We start from the raw sequence: 23,119 nt of genomic DNA on the forward strand, positions 1-23,119 counted from the left end.
GAATCCATACAGCCCCTATTGAAAATAGTTTGTACTTTAGACTCCTTGCCCTCTTATAATCATTTCCATCGTTCAATAGATGGTGTCTGGTTGTGAGAATTACCTATGAAAGGGAACGTTACCATTATTACATCTTCCTAAAGATAACTATGATATTTGCCCTCTGTTGTCTGGCTGATGAACCCTCTTCCAGGTAGGGTTTGACACCTAAAGCGATTCTTACACAGAGGGAGTGTATTTTTGGATCAATATTCTCTTGTTTGTAGTCATATATTCATGTCTATGCAATGACTCATTTGTATTTCATGAGGAGGGAGTTCGACATTCGTGGGACCCGTCTGTCGAACTTTTTTTACTCATCTTACAATTTCTTAAGTTTGTGCAGTCCACATCTATGATTTCATCATTCAGTTTATTCAATTAATCCTCCATTTATACGCTAAATAAGAAATTCTTTACATCTTTTCATCAATTCACCCACTTAATTTCAATTTATTATCCCTGGTTTGCTTGTTCTATCCTTTCATCTTTTAAAGAACTGGTCACAGTTGACGTCATCGTAATGGTATGAAAACTTGAAGGTTGTATTACGGTCTTCCCTGACTTTCCTCTTCCATAGCAGACAAATTTAAGCCTCGATACATTTTCCTACAACTCAATCTCCTTTAATATGGGTACTATAATTAATTTTACCCTCCTTTAGACTTTCTGTATATGTACTTTGTTCATGAGGTACATATTCTAGTTGTGGCCTAATACTTGATATGAAGAGCTTCCTGAATATTTCCTTATCTATATACCTGAATGCTGTTCTGATATCTGCCACACGACGATTCCTCTACTCTTCTCCTATCTGCGAAGATGATATGGACCATGTTTAACCGCAAGTCTCTCTCACACACACATTCCTAAAGGCTTCTTTCACTGTCTCCCATTGGAATGCATTTATTCGAACTTAATTTCATCAACCTAGTATCAGAACAACTTTGAAGCTTGTTTACGTCCCTTTGTCTTTAAATCCAATCCGTCTCGCGTTTTACCTTCATGACTTTGGCATCATCCAGATACATATTCAGGTAAGAGTCCAGTCCTCCGAGCAATTCATTCACAAAGATCCAGAACAGGACCCTGCGGCATACCACTGGAGTGTGTAATTTACTGTGTATACTGTATGCGGAGATGTAGTGTGTGTGTGTGTGTGTGTGTGTGTATGTGTGTATGTGTGTGTGTGATTACCTACTTGCTTTCACCTACTCGTACATTACGAGGAGGGAGTTTTACACCTGTAGAGCCGCCGGTCATCGAATTTTTTCTACTGCCAGATATTTTTAAACTTCTGTGTACTATCAGCATGCACAAACTGAAAATTAAAGTTAATTCAATTCACTCATTACACCGATACAATAAAAGTACTTCTTTGCATATCTCCTAACAAGTTTCTTGCGTATTTTCATGTTTTGGACTTCGATTGCTCTATTCATGCATCTTTCTAAGACCGATTCTCCTTCCGTATCATCAGACTGGTAAAGGTATTTTGTTTATCATCAAACCATCCCTTCCTCTGCTATGCGATGGTAACATTCTTGTTTTGGCTTTGAATAATTTGCCGAACTTAAAAATAGTTCTAACAACTGTTATCAGACAATCTGTCTATTTTACAGTTCTTCTTAAGTGGGGTTCTGGTGACAGAATCAGTTCATCATCCACAGATTTCTGCAGTCTATTTCCTGCTTGATAAGATTTGGTTCGGGGCCTTCTTTCATCGCCATACATCAGACTAACTATGGAAGTTGTACAGATTCCTTTTTTAATTGATGCAATCTTCGTTGTTCTTTACCTCTTTCATAACCTTAACATTATCCGCAGTCATATTCAGGTAAGAGCCCATTCCTTCCGGCATAGATCAAAAAGAGCAATGATCCTATGAGTGAGCCCTGTGGAACGCCAGTAATGACTTCAACTTCCTCTCAAGGCTTCCACCATAGTAGTTTTGTCTGTTACTAAAGTCTCCCTCTTATATTTACTTCTTCACCATGCTCCTGCATGACAGAATGTCAAATATCTTTGCATCATTTTCTGCAACTGAAAATTTATTCCAGGCGAGTTTTTGGAAAGGTTTTGGATTTTCTCTCGACTTGTCCACACAATCTGTATTCTTTCGAAAGTACTTTCTCCTCCTTGTTCTCTAATACCTTACTAAGCTGACCAGCTAAAATGACGCCCAACCTTGTCACAGCACGTCGCTTAGCTCCTTTGCTTTTTGACATATATTTACCTAAGATGGCCTGGGCACCCGAGTCTCTAATCAAGGCTCTCTCTCTTATATATATATATATATATATATATATATATATATATATATATATATATATATTCATCATTTTGCTTTGTCGCTGTCTCCCGCGTTAGCGAGGTAGTTATACTTATACATCTCAATGTATACATATATATACACACTCAGACATATACGTATATATACATGTACATAATTCATACTGTCTGCCTTTACTCATTCAATCGCCACCTCGCCACGCATGGTATAACAACCCCCTCCCCCCTCATGTGTGCGAGGAAGTGCTAGGAAAAGGCAAAAAAGGCCCCATTCGTTCACACTCAGTCTCTAGCGGTCATGTAATAATGCACCGAAACCACAGCTCCCTTTCCACATCCAGGCCCCACAGAACTTTCCATGGTTTACCAAAGACGCTTCACATGCCCTGGTTCAATCCATTGACAGCACGTCGACCTCGGTGTACCATATCGTTCCAATTCACTCTATTCCTTGCCCGCCTTTCATCCTCCTGCATGTTCAGGCCCCGATCACTCAAATCTTTTTCACTCCATCTTTCCACCTCCAATTTGGTCTCCCACTTCTCCTCGTTCCCTCCACCTCTGACACATATATCCTCTTGGTCAATCTTTCCTCACTCATTCTCTCCATATGACCAAACCATTTCAAAACACCCTCTTCTGCTCTCTCAACCACACTCTTTTTATTACCACACATCTCTCTTACCCTTACATTACTTACTCGATCAAACCACCTCACACCACATATTGTCCTCAAACATCTCATTTCCAGCACATCCACCCTCCTGCGCACAACTCTATTCATAGCCCATGCCTTGCAGCCATACAACAGCGTTGGAACCACTATTCCTTCAAACATACCCATTTTTGCTTTCCGAGATAATGTTCTCGACTTCCACACATTCTTCAACGTTTCCAGAATTTTCGCCCCCTCCCCCACCCTATGATTCACTTCCGCTTCCCTGGTTCCATCCGCTGCCAGATCCACTCCCAGATATCTAAAACACTTCACTTCCTCCAGTTTTTCTTCATTCAAACTTACCTCCCAATTGACTTGACCCTCAACCCTACTGTACCTAATAACCTTGCCCTTATTCACATTTACTCACAACTTTCTTCTTTCACACACTTTACCAAACTCAGTCACCAGCTTCTGCAGTTTCTCACATGAATCAGCCACCAGCGCTGTATCATCAGCGAACAACAACTGACTCACTTCCCAGGCTCTTTCATCCCCAACAGACTTCATACTTGCCCCTCTTTCCAAAACTCTTGCATTCACCTCCCTAACAACCCCATCCATAAACAAATTAAACAACCATGGAGACATCACACACCCCTGCCGCAAACCTACATTCACTGAGAACCAATCACTTTCCTCTCTTCCTACACGTACACATGCCTTACATCCTCGATAAAAACTTTTCACTGCTTCTAACAACTTGCCTCCCACACCATATATTCTTATACCTTCCACAGAGCATCTCTATCAACTCTATCATATGCCTTCTCCAGATCCATAAATGCTACATACAAGTCCATTTGCTTTTCTAAGTATCTCTCACATATATTCTTCAAAGCAAACACCTGATCCACACATCCTCTACCACTTCTGAAACCACTACCACGAGCCAGGTACCTATTTTCGCGACCACCCTCTAAGGGTGGATGAACAGTCGGGTTGACGGTGGACCGAATGCCGCAACCAGAATTCGAACCAATTATTTTTTCTCTAATCTTAACTTTCACTCTGTATTTGAAGCTATAGGTATCATGTTCACACTTCATTGTAAACTTCTGGGAATCATTCACTAAAATGACCGGTTCATGGACACTGAGCTCATTTACCTGTTCATGTTACCGTAGAAATTGTCGAGTTATGTATTTCCCACGATATATATATATATATATATATATATATATATATATATATATATATATATATATAGATCACCCCCTCATTTACCACGTAATGAAATATTACCTAATTACTTCCACCAACTGCTGTATCATATACATCAATAATATCCATACTTATATATACGAGAAAAATATCTAGCTGTGATGGTGAATCATTCCCTCTGATCCTAATGTGCTCACTGTCATGCTGGCGTAGGAAACCATCCTGGTATCATCATGACTGTCAGAATGGTAATCCAAATTTCCTCAGTCTGTTTCTTAATGTTTTTTGTACATCTCTTTTAGGAATTTCTTGGTTAGTTTCATGTTCTGGCTCCTGGAGTTCTGTCCTTGCAACTTTCGAAGAAGTGTTCATTGTTAATGTCATCACACTGGTATAAAAGCTTGAAGTCAACCCTCCAAATGTGTGAAACATACACTAGTTTTGACCTAATGTAAGATGTGACGACCCTAATGAATATTTCTATACCCAATAACTTTAGTGCTATTCTACTACTTAATAGAAGACGGTTTGTTTCATTTACTATCTCCAGAGGTGAAATTCTGGGAAAGGACAATGTTTTCTAAGTCCCTCCAATATCCAGATTCCTGCAGGTAAAATCCATATAAAGGGCTTATTTCCCTTCTTCATTACTTGCAGTTTATCAAACCAACTTTAGAGTTTAAGTTCCCTTGTAAGTTAAACCAAATTTTCCAGCTTCTTTATCCCCCTCAGGACTTTGGTATCATCCGCGAGCTTAATCATGGAGGAGTGCAATCCTTCTGGCTAGATATTCACACAGATCGACAAAAGCAATGGGCTCAGAGCAGAACCCTATGGCACGCCGCTAGGAACCTCAACCCACTGAAATAATCACAAGTCTATCAAGGGAGTTTGTACCTTGCTCCTGCCCGATGATACAGGTTCTCTACCAACCTCTTTAGGTGGTACAAAACCAAGTACTTTATGATCCAAACGCAGATTAATCTAACACACACACACACACACACACACACACACACACACACACACACACACACACAGACGTGATCACTTCGTGACTATCATCTAATAGAAAACAATTAGTTACAGACATCTACTTGCCAGAAAGACTTAGGAGCTGACTCTGTCTCCAGTCGATTACCAGACCATATGAAAAAAAGTGGGTAAATTAAAGATAATTCTTTTATCAATAATGCCTTTACGTACTGCACTGTACATGGAAGAGAAATGCTAAGAATAATAATTACTCAGAAAACGCAGCACTAGTTTAGTCACATCATGGAACATCTAGATTTGCCGAGAAGGCCCAACGGCGAGCAACAAAGACCATAGCTAAAGGAAGTTAGTTACGTGAAAGAGGGGGAGGAAAGCAGCTACGGTTTCACAGCTGTACTTCTTTACGCATCTGGAGAACTTCGCTCCAAAATAGTTTTACCCAATTACACTCGATTATGCAATCACTCATTCACCAAGAATGGTTACCTTATCAAATGGATGTGCTTAGAATAAGACTATGGTGAATATGGAGAAAGAATATTTCGCTCTCCTACTGTAAATGAAACTGGAAAATGCACCATGGTTAGAAATGACTCGCAAGCCCTCTGTTGAACAAGCTTGGGATATATGTTCGAGAATCCCCATTGGAAGACTTCAACCCTCAGACATAAGCACATATTTGGGTGTGCTGCACGGGAAATTAACTGGGCTACAATATACATAATGTCACACCTGGGTTTTTACAGTCAGAATCCTGCTATACAATACGCGATCACAAAAGTCTGTATGTTGTCATTAGTGCCCTTGTATCAATGTGAACCAAGTCGCGTCAGAAGAATTAAGAACCCCGGGGGAACAGCTCATGGAAAATTTCTTATTGCTTTTACACGCATGAGTAAAGGCGTTCATATTAACACGTGTGATCTAACACCGTGAAGCAAGAGGGCCATGGAACACGTAGCGTAAAGCTGGGATTAAAATCTAATCTTATACTTAACTCCCAATTTCTTTTTCAGATATGTAGTGTTAAGAATATAGAGGGACAAGATCATTACATCTTTCGTTGCCTAGATGTTGATAGTTCTATGTTCACTAGTTTTAAGCCTCATCAGATATCAGGAACACACACACACACACACACACACACACACACACACACACACACACATTTAACCAATTAATTGCCCTCTCCTGCTCAGGTGCAGAAACTCAAGTTATTTTTGTCAATCCATGCATGATTCTCTATCACAAGCGAAACAAATTATCATACAAGAGTATTTGACTATCTATGCATCAAAGTTGTTGAGAAATAGTTCACAATTTCCAATTCACCAATTCACATGTAGTCTTCCAGACATATATCTAAACTGCGTATTCATACGTATGATTTCTTTATACCTTAAGACTTCAGACAAGAATAAGTGTCTTTACATAAATGGGTCAAGCGTTAAATGAACCATGATATGAAGCGATGGAGAAGTAAGAAGAGGAGGGGGAAAAATTATCTAAGAGTTTTGGAGGACGAAAAAAAATTCGAAGAACCCTACATCACTGTGGTCATAGGCTTACCAGCGTTTTAACTATTGCATTCATCAAGGAATTTGAAATTTATAATTCAACTGATATAAAAAAGAAAAAATCGAGTGATAATACCTGGTTTGAAGGTCTACAAAATGCTAGGTAAAAATCAACAGCAAAAACTTATTTTGGTTAGCTAGTTTTACCAATGTAATGTTTACACAATAGAGGCTCTATTGGCTATTGGTAATTACATGTTCATACGACTGCATATTGAAACACATAATTTTCGGCTAGGGAAAAATTCACTTGTTAAACTATGCAAATCCTTCCATTATCATTCTGGATTCCAACCTCATAAAAACTGTTAGATTTAAGCAGAATTCGGTGTAACACGCAGAACCCAGGGAATGAAAAGATCTGAAAACTAGCGATGCATCAACGGCAGGTATACTTTTCCGTTGGCGAATCGACTACTGATAAATCTATGCCTGTGATTCTATTGCAAACCTATGAAAAGCACTTCAAGTGATCATTCGACAAGTACAACTGTATTACGCTACACTAAACTGACCTTCTAGAATCCTATGGCAATGTATTTCTGTTATATATGTATATATATATATATATATATATCTTTCTTTTCTTTTATACTATTCGCCATTTCCCGCGTTAGCGAGGTAGCATTAAGAACAGAGGACTGGGCCTTTGAGGGAATACCCTCACCTGGCCCAATTCTCTGTTCCTTCTTTTGGAAAAAAAAAAAAAAAAAAAAAAAAAAAAAAAAAACTGTAATCTAATGTACTCTCAACCCATACTCCATTGCTCTACATTCAGATACATTAGTGTGTACACATGATCTTAACTTATTACAGTTATAACGGGCAATGTCCAAATGTAATATATATGAATCAGTGACATAAGACTGGCACAGGTTTATAGCTATCCTGTTAGGTCATGCTATCGTATGAGAACAAGTTAGATTTCCTGATGAATTCTTGTGCAATTATAAGTTTCTCAAAAGTAAGTTTAAACTAACCATTACTCCTATCACACAGAACTCCAGTGACAACAGACCGTGTATTGTATGATATGGCCGCCTGCCAAAATCGTATAACAACTCTGCATTCAATTTTGGAAATGGATTCTGATAAATTTCTGAACTTGTTTCACGGGAGTGATATCAATACTGTATTACCATAGGAAACATTTTCCGAAATATGGAAAGGGATGGCATAGTTTTACTTACTCTTCTGTTGGAAAGCTTAATTGGTATGTGAAAGGACTAGTAAGTGATATCTTTATAGGAAGCAACGCAAGATCTTTTCATCTGCATATTTTGAATCTTCAAAAGGAATAAATACGTTTTCATATTCTGATTATCGTCTCTATCGAAATGTGTTAGTGTCATGCATGTGCCAGGTAGATTTCTTGTCTTACAATTTTCCTATGTAGAATTATTTCTTATAGACCGAGAGTTTTGATAAAACGACGTTCCCAACATAATTCCTGATACTAGCATTTTCTTTAAGGCGTTTAGTTCCTCCTCCTCAGCATGGTCTTCATTTCTTCCATGCTCATTACTTTACGGGAAACGTAGCTTTCAAAATCGAGGCAGAGAACGGACAAAAAAAAGACCAGACCGTATAAATCTTCACGCCTTTCTTCGCCTTTCTCATTCTCATCAACTCTGGACACTTCAGTTCTTTCATATCACATAAGTAATAAGTTTTTCACGGTCCTCTGGAAGACTACATGGAAATAATTTTTTTTCTGAAATTAAACGTGTGTTCAGAGCATTTACAAAAACAGAGACCCCGGGCGCGTTTGTAGAGAAATTACCTTCGATGTTTGATCATGACATGGACCAAAATGCGAGGGTCAGAGGAAAAATTTCATTTTTTTCACCTATACAACAAAGCACACTATGAATCAGATGCGTGCAGACAAAAAAAAATATGTTACTTTTCTTGCAATAATGATATTCAATTTCTACGTAAACTCTTAATTACTTTGTTCACACAGTTCTCTCGTCGGGTGTGTCCCAGCCAGCATCTTTTTCTTAGCTTGTGTTCCGCTAACATGAAAACCACATTCTTATCCTCTAATTGCGTCCTCTGGCTTTGTCGGTTAATCACATTGTCCACCTAACGTAGAGCTGCGTTACAGTACATAACATTTTACGATTCAAAGTCGTGATTTTTTGTTACACATTCTTGTGTCCATTACATTTCTAGAATGTATTCGAGTTTTTGAGCACAAGAGCACTTTAAAGTTATGCTGCCGACCATTAAGGAGTAGTGTGGGTCTTGGAGAACCCTACTGGGAATCACATATCTACATTTGTTAAAAGCTGTGAAGCGTTGATGCTACAAATGTGTAGACGAAGTAGATATCTTATTGTACATTATTGTATCTTCACAATGCTTTGTGCCCGGGAGAACATCACTGTAGACAAGCGGCCGAGAAGTAGATCCATCATCTACTTTTTAACATCGTAAGGTCATCTATAACCCGAGTCGAATAGATAGTTTTTACTATCCATATTTTCACTCGAAATGTTAAAACAGAAACTGATATTACAGCACGTCCTCACACATCACAGTGGCTGCCTCTCCCGTACACGATACAAAAAACTACCAGCTCCTCCCAGCTGCCCCGTCCAAATTGCATCAGTGTATTCATGAGTCACTGAAACAGTTATTCAACGTTGAGCCGTCGAGGAGGAAGAGGAGGAGGAGGAGGAGGAGGAGGTATTATAAAGTGAGTGGGTCCAGCGCCGGTGTCCCTTCACAGGAGCGACAACTTTGCTCACCCTGCCGCTGGTCCTCGTTACCATGCAAATGTGGCTCAGCCAGCCTGCCTCACCCTCCCTCCCTCCCTCCTGGCTCACAAGTGGAGGTGCAGAACCTGTTTTACATTGCAGTTTATTTCTCCATTTACATGCTAAGATGCCGCTAGACAGTGTTTTATTTTTTTTTTTCTCGGTAAAATGCACGCCAGATTTTCAATACTGCAGACTATGGAGGATAACACTGTTTCTGGACGAATCGAAGAACAGGAACTGTACTTAATCATTTCAGATTTCAAAACACTGAGTAACGTACATCTTACAACAGTATCTATGGTTACATTTAGTTATAAGGTTTCAACAACAAAATGAGTAACATGCATCTTGACAATGATCATAGTTACATTTATTGATCAGGAAACGAATAATATGCACCTAATAGGTAATTCAGATATTGCAGGTGCCGAAATATGATCAACTCTTTATATGTTACTTATTCAAATGTTTAAAGATTACCGATTCGAACGTGAAATTTAACAAAGAACATACATATACAAATGTAAAAAAATCTTTAAACAGACAAAAAATACTCGCATGCCATGCACATATACATATGCACAGGCAAACATCACAAAAAAATAAAAGAAAAACAAGCATGCACGCAAACAAAGAAGCACAAGCATACTTTACGCAAACATTCATACAATGAAAACAAGTTAGCGCACACACGCTTGCTTACAACACACACACACACACACACACACACACACACACAAGCACACAAGCAATTGAAGGCTGGTAAAATAGCTGGATCTTCAGGCACGAATAAGCGAGAGACTTCTTTGAGGAATAGAAAATTATCTTAATAGAAGTGAGCATTGGACGCATGTTAGAGGAACCGTCTCGAGATAAAGTGTCCCTCACCATTACTGTGTTGCGGGGCATAGTCCAGGGACTGTACTTACTCTATGTGATTTGCCAAAAGGTCCGGATTCGTGCCTGAACATTATCATGGATGATGCCAAGCTCACGTGGATAGTCATCAGGACTGCATCAAGCTACGAGGGGGACCTGAACAAGTATGAAAGTGGGTCCGATACGTGGCTGAAGATATACAACCCAGAATAAACCAAGGTAACGGAGGTGAGCCACAGTGAAAGACAGCTTCGATGTGAATATTGTCCAGCACGATGTAATCTGCAGGACTGTGTGCGAGAGAGAGAGAGAGAGAGAGAGAGAGAGAGAGAGAGAGAGAGAGAGAGAGAGAGAGAGAGAGAGAGAGAGAGACTTTGAAGTCAACATTGAGCCTAACCTGAATGACTGTTGGCAAATATTAGAATCGTATTCTGTCAAAATGCTTCTCTTATTTGGTCACCGCACTTCAAGATACACAAATCCTTGCAAGAGCAACAAATATGGTAACAGAGTTAAGCTAACCGGGTGCTATTGAACGTCAGAACCCATACGTTTGTCCTCCACAGGAAGGAAGCAGAGTGAGGTGTGCCTGATCATTGTCTGTTAGTTTCTAAAGTAGTTTGATGATGTCAGCAGTGACCAGCTCACTGAAAAGTTGCAAGGATGAAACAACGAATGACCATAACCTGAAGTTATGCAAGAGACTTGTGACCTAAGATGTACAGAAATCATGAGCAACATAGCACAGAAGATGAAGGGAACTGAGGGAGTGACGAAATTTTGCGTGCTAAGAGCAAGCAAAAGTTTTCTGTTTGTTGAAACGTAACGGGCAACTGAAGACCTAATCAAGGCCATCTCATTAACGATATTATAATAAAATATAAATATACATATACACACATATATACATATATATATATATATATATATATATATATATATATATATATATATATATATATATATATATCTTTGCCTGAGCCAGGTACCCATTTTATTGACCAACCCTTACGAGTGGATGAACAGCTTGGCTGACTGTGGACCGACTGCATAACAAGGTTTCAAACGTTTGCGCTCGACCCTGAATGCCTTGTCAATGCGTCACCGTCAGACACGCTAACTGCTGCTACACCACCGAACTCAGGATAAAGGGCCTCCCTCTACTGTACGAACAGGTAATTGCACACACACACACACACATATATATATATATATATATATATATATATATATATATATATATATATATATATATATATATATATACATATCGTCAAATTTGTATAGCGATGTTCAGAAATAGTTACAGTCTACGTTAGACGTAACTTAAGAGTGAGCCTCATCAGTATGGTTAGCTCTACTGAGGAGTCAAATAGATTTGGTGGATGAGGTCGAACGGCGAACTACAAAGACTGTAGTAAGTAGAAAACTACACGGAGGGAATATATAGCATCCAAGACTCGAGTATGCTTCTCATGCTTGGTCACGGCACTCAAGGAGGCACAGAGAACTAATAGAGAAGATGTAGGAGAGGGCAACAAAGATGGTACCGGAATTTAGAAAGCTCAAGTACAGGAAAATGTTTAAGGCCTGAGATTTGTCCTCTTTGGAAGCGAGAAGAGCAATGGGTGACCTTGGAAATAAAAGGGATGGTAGAAATGTTTCAAGCAACCAAGATTTTGAACACGTATGGTACATTCGATGTAAATCTTACTTTCTATTTTTCGAAATATGCAACGATTGATCAACAAAAAAGGAATTTTCAATAATCTAGGCAGCACATCGAGTTAGGAAAGAGATACAAGACTTTTTCTATAGCAACAAAGTGACGAGTGGGTGAAGTTCAGGGGGAGAAAGAGTTGATGCAGAAAAGGTAAAGAAATATCAAGGTATTATGGCTGTATACAGGGCTTAACGAAACTTAGAGAGACGGTGCCCTAAATCTGTATGACTACCTCCACTCAATGCGCGAGGGGACAGACACTAATACGTAATTACATAGAGACATTAAGTGAAATGCGCTGAAAATGAGTACATGATTAGAAGTACAAATCGGAACAAGGAAGATACTAATATTAAGAGATTTTCTAGTTTCTTTTCCCTCAACTACTTTGTCTAGAAAGTCTTCACGAGTTATGACGTTAGTCTGGTCAACCAAGATACTTTACTTGCACTTTGCTGTCGTGCAGGTAACACCCACCTCAGTGTCAGGCATGAGGCTGCACAGCTTCATACTCAACACCAATGTTATTTACGTATACCTTATTAGGCTTTTCCTCGTAGTCTGTACATACTCCATGTAATTCTTTAACGTATGACATTCGGCTTTCTTAATGACTAAACATTTGCAGAAACAGTGACATCCACATATCATTCCGAGAAAGGAATTATTAATATAACCAATTGTCAAGAACATTCTATTTGGAATATGTGCATGGATACAAAAACATTGGAAAATCTTCGATTATTACTCCTTATGAATTGCAAATATTAACCATATATACAAGAATAACTACCATCTAGGTCTCGTAACATAATAAGTGACCAGTGTCCGTTCGCGAGTTCGCAGTACGAGTAAATCAACAGCCTAAATCCTATTCAAACTTCCCTCTTTTATGACATGACAAAGTATCTGTTTATTTCGAGTAATCCTGTTGTTTTCACTGTTGATGGTATACTAACTAGCACTGTGAGTGAATACTTCTGCTACCACTACTCATGCATGAATTAAAAGGGCATCACTCCTAACAGGTCTATTTCTTCTGTCTACGGCGCTATCATTTCTCCTAACCTCACTCTAGATTGCACTTCTAGAACCACCTTTTATGCTACTTCTGCTCTTGTTACTATTGCTGCTATTATCTTCGCTACTGTTAATACAAATACACTTACCACTATTACTGTTCCCGATACAAATGCAATTACTGCTATCACACTTGATCCTGTACAGACATATCAATTATTACCAATACTTTTGCTATGGATGATCTATTAACACTATTGCTAGTGTTTTTCTTGTTGTGCCTATTGTTATAGCTAGTAATACTGATGACGCTACCTCTACACTGCTCGTGTCACAGGTAAAATCAAATATTACTCTAATTGATAAGGTCATTCTCTTACAGCTTCTGCTACTAGTGATGATGTGGGTAACACTGGCACCGATTCTATATTCTTCCTCATTGTATTACTTAATGCTAATATTACAGATGAAGCTACTGCTACTACTACTTCTATTACTGCTACTAATGATTACAATAATAATGAAAAAGATAATCAGTATCACTATGATAATGATGAAATAATTATTACAATAATAAAGGTAATAACAATAATAATGATAATAAAGATTAACAATAACAATAATGATAAAATAATAATAATAATAATGATAAGTATCATTACAATTATGAAAGTAATAATGATAACAGTAATGATTAACATTAATGATAATGATTAGTATCACTACAATTATAAAAGTAATAACGATAATAATAATTAACAATAATAACAATAATAATAATAATAATAATAATAATAATAATAATAATAATAATAATGTGTCATCAATGTATCTAGTGATCAGTCAGGACTTCACATCACCTACTACTAACACTATCATTGCCACTAACTACTTCTGGTGAGTCTGCAACTGCCTATGACTACTACTGCTACTGCCACCATGACTAGTCTACCTGCTTTTACTACTACTATACAACTGCGTCTGTTCATAATAATGCTAGCACAGTACTAATATTACTGTTGACAGAATTCAACTCGAGGGAATGTAAAGACAGTGGAATGGGGTACAATGAAAGAAGACCTAAACATGAATATTATTCATTTGGAAATAAGCTGCAGGAATCTGTTTGTGAAGTTGAGTTGACCTCCTGCCACCAGATACCTACACTAAGAGAGAAGTATACGAGAAAAGGAGATATTCAGCATGTAGTTCACATTCCACAGGTCAAAACTAGAATCTGCTTCTCAGGTCTACTCTCCAATCTTAAATGAAGTACAAAGTAAAAACAGAAAACGATGCACATAAGGGCAACAAAGATATAACAATTATAAATTCTGAGTTACAGAGACGGGCTAGAAGCCTAAAATTTCCCACCAAATTAAGAGAAAAGAGTGAGGGCTGACATGGTCATAACTTCCAAGTCTTTGAATCAGCTTGATGCAATTCTTCGAAAGATGCAAGGATATGATAAACAAAGGTCATAACGTGACATCTAACAAACTTGTTGGAAAGGATGTAAAAGAATACTTAAAACTTATTATAGTAGAAATGAGGTCCCACGAGAGTAAAAATCGTTCCTCTTGCAGAACAGATAGCTAATTATATATATATATATATATATATATATATATATATATATATATATATATACACACAAAGAAGTACAAAACATTCAGCGATGAACACTCCACAGGAAAGAATGCTATTACTTTTAAGGATTTTACTGGCCAAAAAATGCCTCAGTTACGACCATGTTGGATGTAAACAGAGCATGACGAAAACATAAAGAATTAAGCAGAGCTTCTCAAGTGTTTGTACCCCTGACGATCCAGGTGAGAAATCTTGTAAGGAGAGGCAAAGACGAAAGGAAAAAAAAAATCCATAGGTTTGCTGTTCTAGGAAAGAAAGAAGGGTCATAGCAGTCATTCCTCGAGTAGCCAGTCTCCACACACAAACTATGGGAAGCAGCAGCCACACGAGTGCCACGGGTCCAACAACCCTTGATGACATGAACACATGCAGACCGTTAACGGGAGCAGTGGCCGACATTATACTAATTCAGCTCATAATACTAATGTTCCTCATGTTAATGCAGCTTCGCTTATTAGATCTATCTTTATTAAACACTCATTGTGACTACAGATGACACTTTTATCGGTGCTGTTACTATTTCCATGAAGACTTTAACAATACAAAAGGCAATGGTGATAACTGAACAGATGTGGAAGCGCTCGCTCTGGCATAGTGAGGTTAGGTAACCTATGACTGCATATTACCGCTATAACTACTATCACTACTACTGATGCTGCTGGCTGCTTCTTCTAATTCTGCGACTCAGTACTACTCATTACTGCTGCTGCTGTTACTACTACTATTACTACTACTATTACTACTGCTACTACTTTCACTACTACTGCTGCTGCTACTACTTTCACTACTACTACTAATACTGCTGCTACTACTAATACTACAGTGCTACTAAATACTCCTCCTCCTACTACTATTTCTAGCATTGTTATTATGAATATTCATGTCATTATCACAACTGTTAGTACCACTATTACTTATATCATTAAGTACCTATGGTGCTGATGCTGTTATTACTTTTGCTAGTACACAGATACACAAAGACACAAATATGACAGACACACGTTCATATGCACATACCTTGGCAGACACACAACGGCATTCATAAATCTATTTGAAAATAAAAAGTTGTTGAAGAGATGGGACCCAACGAGTGGAAAAACTCCCTCCCTGTACATTAAAAATAGGTAATTACCAACAGGTAATTTCACCCACATACAAACACGCGCACACAGAAACACACACACACACACAAATTATATTCACATACAATGAACATACTTTGTCAAACATCCTACTAAATGTAACAAAATTATCACGTTATAATCCTATTTCTATAATACATTTAAGTACACCATTTCATTACTAACACTAGTGTTACATCATCGTTATGATTATCATATTCCATAAGGAACATAATTCTGAATATTCACCAACATAATCATTGCCTCTACTTCTGTCACATGATATTCAATTCTAGAATTAGTAAAATTTTTGTTACTCTTACCATAACTACTAACTCCACACAAGAAATTATAAAGGATAACGTCAACAATAAATGCTACAGGACTCTAAGATGCTACATACAATTCGGCCAGTTGTCGTACCAGTCCTGGACAATTCTGTAGCCCAGCAATACACCTTTACCAACGATGGCTGCTAATTGTTATAGATACTACAGCTTTGCTTTCATCTCGTTATATCAACCGTTTTCTGTAGATGTATCAGACTGTTATGATCATTCCCAATGTTACCTATATTGAATGAAAAATGTGAAAAGCTAGGCCCACTACAAATATGAGTAACATGTACATTATTACCGTTTTATCTCCGCATTAAACAATGAAAAACATTTTTAGCAGTGCTGTTTTGTGTCTCTACATAGGCTAGAGCGACTAATGATACCAAAAGTTCATTTACTTCCTATATTACCGGCGGCATTACTCCTTATTGGTGCTTTTATAGAATTCAACCTTGCTCAGATATTAATGAATTTTTTTTTTTCGATCGTTAAAGTTATGGGCGAAATTCACGGTATTGTATTTGAAGAGGGATTCCCTCTCTATCATACTCAAGACCTTAGAAATTTATGGGATTTCTTATGAATCGTTCTGGAAACCTATTATCAAAATCTATTCTTAAAACCTAAAACCTAATCATAAAACCTGTTTTTATATTTTTTTCCCCTTTTATTAGGTTTCCTCATCGATACGAATGATTTTCTTTATTCATGACACCCAACAACTATAACAAAAGCTACTATATATTCAATTAAGCTAAATGATTTTGTTAATCGTTGCTTGGACAAGGGAGATGGGACCAAAGAGCACTTTGCTTTGGATGAATTGTTTGTCGACATCTTCGATGATAAAGACAAATGACATTTTTTCCTCTTGGCTTTTATTATGAACTCCAGATACTAAAGAATTAAATAAATTTTGGGTGATTCTAGATGCTTTGTGAACTCTCAGTTTAACATTACAGTGTTAGTGTGCCGAATCTTCAACAATTTTGCACAAGAAAAAATCCGTTTTCAGTGAGGCATATTCAAGCCTGATGTATAACACTGTATTCACTCCATAAAGACAATCTAACGATCACACGAGTGAGAACCGTATGTTATCCTGCTGTCCAAGTGATCCATATTGACACAAGTGGTTAACAAGTGAATGAAGCTTGTATGTCGACGCAAGAAAGAAACTGAAGCAATGCTTCATCTTCCAAACGAGCAACAGCATTAGATCATCTTCGTTTCCTACAGTGTCTTCGAGACTGTCGCTATTCGCAAGTTTTAATCTCATTGTACAGACTGCCAAACAAATCTGGAGACCAGATGGCTGCGTATCTTAAAACCCCTTGCTCTTTCAGGTAAATCATATCATGCTGTTATAATCTCAATGAAACCACTACATCAACATATCTTGGTAAACAATAATCAGATGAGAAGTGAGCTCAAGATCCCTTCTTTTACTGGTAAGAAATAGTTTCAAGATTTCTCGATTCCCAGGTGAAACGTTCATCAAACGACGACTTCGCGTCCAGTTGGAGGAGTTATCATAGGTTCTTGGCTAAGTGAACGGCGATCTTAGGATGTCTTGGTGCCCAGGTGGGTAGCGATTTCGGAGGGACTGGAGAGGTAGTGCTGGAAACACTGGGCCGCCTGGCGATCACACTCACACACGTGGTTCACACAGTAGGACTCGGAGCGAACTGTTGGCAGATGATGGGCTTGATAAAGATGACTAGCGGGGGAAAAATAATGGTACATGAGTATCCAATGGAGTCAAACTCTCTTACTGAGCCGAAGGGAGAAAAATTCAAGCTAATTTGCTAACTCTACTTCAAAATCTATATCTATGAATTATCATAGCACAACTATTCATTCTACTGGGTCTACTCTTTCTGAATGATTTCTACCACTATCTCATTACAAATACTACTTCAATAATTCCACTGCTAATACTGCAACCATGTGATGAATATTTCTCGTTTCTATGAAAGTTTATATATTTACTGATCATCCTACTGCTGTTAGAATTATCACTGATGCTTATACTACTGTTACCATGCATGAATTCATCTATGCCATCACCATATGTATTACTGCCATGCTAATAACATGCTTATACCAACGACTAAACCACTACAGTTCCTAAATTTGTCCCTTCCATGCTGAGACCAACTGCTACCATTGCCCCTATTGCACTCGTTCCTGCTATTGTCGTTTTTGAAACAGTTTACACAATTACAACAACAGTTAGTGCTACATCTGACAGTACGCTATTCACTTTAGTTTTGTATCAACAACAGTGTTAACGACCATTAATACTGATATAGCCTGTAATACGCGCCAATTTTTTTTTTCTTTTTTGCATTTTGATTGACTCGTAGTCTATTTACATATTTTTCGTTTAAAGGTATCCTCTCACCGCAACATATTCCTTTTTTCATGTTTGTTCGCCATTTCCCCGATACACAGCCAAGCCCCCCTGCATTACGCTTCGCCCCGACTCTCTCTCTCTCTCTCTCTCTCTCTCTCTCTCTCTCTCTCTCTCTCTCTCTCTCTCTCTCTCTCTCTCGTGCACCCTTCATACCCTTCCACAAGTTCCAAGCTCCGAACTCTTAAGAGTAATCTTCACTTCATCCCTCCATCTTAAACCTGTCTCCCCTTCCTATCCTTGTCCCCGCTACACCTGACATGTATATCCTCTTAGTCAACGTCTCCTCGCTCATCCATTCCATATGTCTACACCCTTTCAACACACTCGTTGCACCTCTTCCAACCATACCTTTCTTACTGCCACACCTCCCTCCCTCTCTCTTACCCTGTCGTTTCTTAATTGATCAACTCTCCTACTGTTTCAAGCATTTCATTTCCAACACATCCAACCCTGTCGTTTCTTACCTGATCAACTCTCATATTGCTTCAAGCATTTCAGTTCCAACACATCCAATATCTTCCATACTTTCTGATCTAAGGCCCACACCTGGCAACCATACAAGACGCTTTGGGACTACTGAACCATCAAGCATAGCCATCTTTGCCCTTTGGGGCTTCTACAGGTCAAGAACTGTACGTGTTTGTGGGATGAACACAGGATAAATGAGCAGTATGTATTCAGGGTCTTCAGTGTGGAAGTTGCATACTGGGCAAGGGGGGTTTTATGATATTTTGTACAGGTATTTGTGAAGTTCGAGAGGTGGGTGGCGCCCAAAACGTAGACGAGCGAGGCGTAACATACATGCACGTTTTCTATTTATATAACCTTGGGCCTCAATTATTGGGCTCCTGCAGCTCTGAGGCTGCACTTCAACAAGGAGGAGGGAAGTGATGGACTCTAACGGAAAGGGAAGTTCTTCGACGAGAGTGTACTCCATTTCGATGATGCAGCCTCACCGAAGGTAACTTTTCATCAGTGGCGTAACCACTTGTAGGTTGAGAACGATGACATCACCCATGCATTTCGTGGCTCGAGTTTTTACTATGCCTAACGTCACCGTGTCGGCAAAAAAAAAATCTAAAAAATCTAAAAAATTGATCCACACCCTAACAAAAAAAAAAAAAAAAAACCTCCATTTTAGTATTTTGTCTCCTTTGGCCTGGATTATCCATCTGCAAACTTTTGGGCCTGCTATTGGCAAGGTTCCCGAGGTATCCTAGGTCAATGTGGCGAGGCACTGAAGAGGTGTTCCAGGAAGCAAATTTAACCTCCATATAGTTCCAGCAGTTTTCAATTGGGTTTAGGTCTAGGGAGTTCCCAGGCCACTCCAGCAGTTAAATAGATTTCTCTGATAACCAGTTCATCACCTTCCTGGCCTTAAGGCAGGGGGTAATTTCCTACATAAAGTGACCACATCTATGAACCCTCATAAAAGGGAAGTAGATGGTCCTTAAACACCTCAATGTACTGCTCTTCATTCATTGTAGTGGAGGTAAGAAGTAAAACCTTCCCCTTCCCATTGCACCACTAAACCAACCCTGGATCATCACACTATCTGGGGGTTTCGCAGTCTTCACTATGAAACGAGAGTCATTCCTTTTGTGAACAGGGGTTTGGCAGCTGGCTTAAGGGTGGGAACGAGAAGGTAACTTTGCATGCGATGTTGAACGATTCTTTGAGAGACGTTTCCTAAAGTTTTGGATGGCTTTTCTCGAGTTCGGCGGCTGAAATTCGGGGTTGCTTAAAAATTTCCGTCGTAGGAGGTTATCTCTAGATCTAAAAGTCTTCTTTGAGCGATCAGGGATGACACTGTTACGAAGGCCACGATCACTGGCAAGCAGCCACTTAATCGTGCGTTCTGAGTGCCAAGTGCACTAAGAAATCTCGGACGCATCATATCCTCTTGCAACCAATCGAGAAATCGGGCCGTCTCCTCCTCAAAAAGGTAATAGCTAACCATCTTCAAGTAAAGGTGGAAGATACACAGCACCCACAAGCGAAATTCCAAAAATGAAGTGGCAGCTAGGAGGCGTAAAGAAAGTACATCAGTCCCTAAAGATAGCCTGAGGCACAGCGAGTCGGATTGCTGGTGCTCACACCGAAAGAAACGCTCGTCTCAGTGACCGGATGTTTGTGATTTCACCCCAAGAACGTGAAATGCTTGTACACAAAATAAACCTTAGTCGCATATCGCCTTTGAAAATATATGGCGGCAAACAAATTTTGCGTCTTTTTTTGCGGACACTAGTAGAATCTAAAGTCAATCGGATCATTTAGATAATATAGATATTTAGCGTTTACTGAAAATCAATCATACCCTCTTTTTATCGCAAGAAATAAGTCTAAAATTACTCAACCTCAATACAAGTCTTTTTGTCACACAGTAACTGCAGGTTATGCATAGGTTTTCTCACTATACGTAAAAACAAACATTCTTTCGTCCATATCACTGTGACTTACCACAAATGATCTCCTCCTTCAGTAGTGTCCAGGCATACATCCTGTCGTAAGGCTTCTTCCACACGTCGGGACACTGGCGCACCGTCTGACCGTAGCACTTCTCGTGCTCCAGGCAACACCGGTCCAAGTTGTCAACAGGAGCACTGCGGCCGCCCTTACCACACCTGCCGAGAAGAACGTATTTTGTAAGACCTGCTTACCCACACACACACACACGCATATATATATATATATATATATATATATATATATATATATATATATATATATATATATATATATATATATTGAATATCTGTTGCATTCATCATACATATCGTTCTTTCAACTGTTTAATCATTTATGAACTTTATTTACATCACTTTGTTGTGTCCATTTAAAACGTTCTTTCATTTATCCTTTGAACGCCTAGTGATACGACCTTCTGAGTCATCCACGCGAACGTTATGTCCACCTATAAAAACGTACGAATGTTGACACTAACGTTCATACAGAAGATCCTCACATTAGTGGGCAGGAGAGTGTAGGAGAGGCTATCATTTCGACGTTAATTGCATGTCTGTGATACGTTCAAATAAGAATCTTAACATCTGAGAAAAATACCACATTATTTATTGGTAAAGAATACTATTAAATAATAAAGTTTTTACAAGACACTTAAAATTAACTAATGTTCTTTTCGAGCAAGGCCGTACGAGAATTTCTTTTATTCTAGAAAATGACTTTTACGCCTCTTAAGTCTATTAAGACAAGCACATGTACTATCATTATTGTGTGCAAGACACCACATACGGAGGAAGGAGAAATAAATCTACGCCGGACTTAGAATCTAACAAAAAAAAGGCCCCTGAGCCACTACACTCACTCACATTCTGCTCCATTCTTTCCCCATTTTTTTTTTTTTTTTCATCCTCTTTTCTTTACGCCATTTTCTGTTTCGTTCCAGCCCTGGCGTGGACGAGGACTTTCTTCGGTCATGACTCGAACCTAAACACACTTAGATTACTCCTCTCTCTCTCTCTCTCTCTCTCTCTCTCTCTCTCTCTCTCTCTCTCTCTCTCTCTCTCTCTCCTTATCTATTTCGTGCCATGTCTGGTATCGATAAAGACTTGTATCTATAACATGAGCTTCCGTCACAGAATGGAACCGAGGACGCACAAGATAAAGCAAAAAAAAAATATATATACATTTGTAACCCACGTCCGTCTGTCTACCTTCGTCTGACGCAATTCCACCCATCCGGGTCCCTTCATCCCCTTGAACTACTCAGAGCTAAGTATGCGGCCGTGGCACTATACTTTTTTATTGCATATTAATGCAGCCTCCGGAACCATTGTGAGGAAAACGAGATTTAGGGACCCGCTATTTGCCAGATTACTAAAGAAAACCGGATCCCTGCGAGATTTGGGGGAAGACAATCCCATCATCATACAGATGCGAGTGATTGTTCCCCTTTGTTATCTTTAAAACGTCATATCCGGTGAATAAGAACACATGTTCTAACAGAACGGCTGGTGTTCTAAACCGAACACACGTGTTCTAATCTCAAAGTTCCCCTCGTTAGACAATGAAAATGTTCATACCATAGAAAAGGTGATATATCCTTAGCTTCCTTATATATATATATATATATATATATATATATATATATATATATATATATATATATATATATATATATATATATATTCATAGTGGATGTGCTGGAAATAAGACGTTTGAGGACAATGTGTGGTGTGAGGTGGTTTGATCGAGTAAGTAACGTAAGGGTAAGAGAGATGTGTGGAAATAAAAAGAGCGTGGTTGAGAGAGCAGAAGAGGGTGTTTTGAAATGGTTTGGGCACATGGAGAGAATGAGTGAGGAAAGATTGACCAAGAGGATATATGTGTCGGAGGTGGAGGGAACGAGGAGAAGAGGGAGACCAAATTGGAGGTGGAAAGATGGAGTGAAAAAG

At 38.7% G+C, this 23,119-nt stretch overlaps 1 protein-coding gene across 3 annotated transcripts in view; it reads right to left on the bottom strand.

The window, feature by feature from the left end:
• LOC139755029 (uncharacterized) overlaps window positions 1-23,119 on the bottom strand; it is a 99,277-nt gene that overhangs the window by 32,616 nt on the left and 43,542 nt on the right. For 2 of the 3 annotated variants that reach the window (XM_071672983.1, XM_071672985.1), the window contains 2 exons: window positions 21,165-21,328; window positions 14,848-17,973 (listed from right to left, as the gene is read on the bottom strand). In XM_071672983.1, coding sequence (XP_071529084.1) covers window positions 17,849-17,973; window positions 21,165-21,328 — 289 coding nt within the window. In that variant the 3' untranslated portion in view covers window positions 14,848-17,848. Of the gene's footprint in view, window positions 1-14,847; window positions 17,974-21,164; window positions 21,329-23,119 lie in introns of those variants that run through there. The other variant, XM_071672984.1, reaches the window with a different exon arrangement.

The sequence above is a fragment of the Panulirus ornatus genome, chromosome 18 (genome assembly GCF_036320965.1).
Source record: "Panulirus ornatus isolate Po-2019 chromosome 18, ASM3632096v1, whole genome shotgun sequence".
Classification (NCBI taxonomy): domain Eukaryota; kingdom Metazoa; phylum Arthropoda; class Malacostraca; order Decapoda; family Palinuridae; genus Panulirus; species Panulirus ornatus.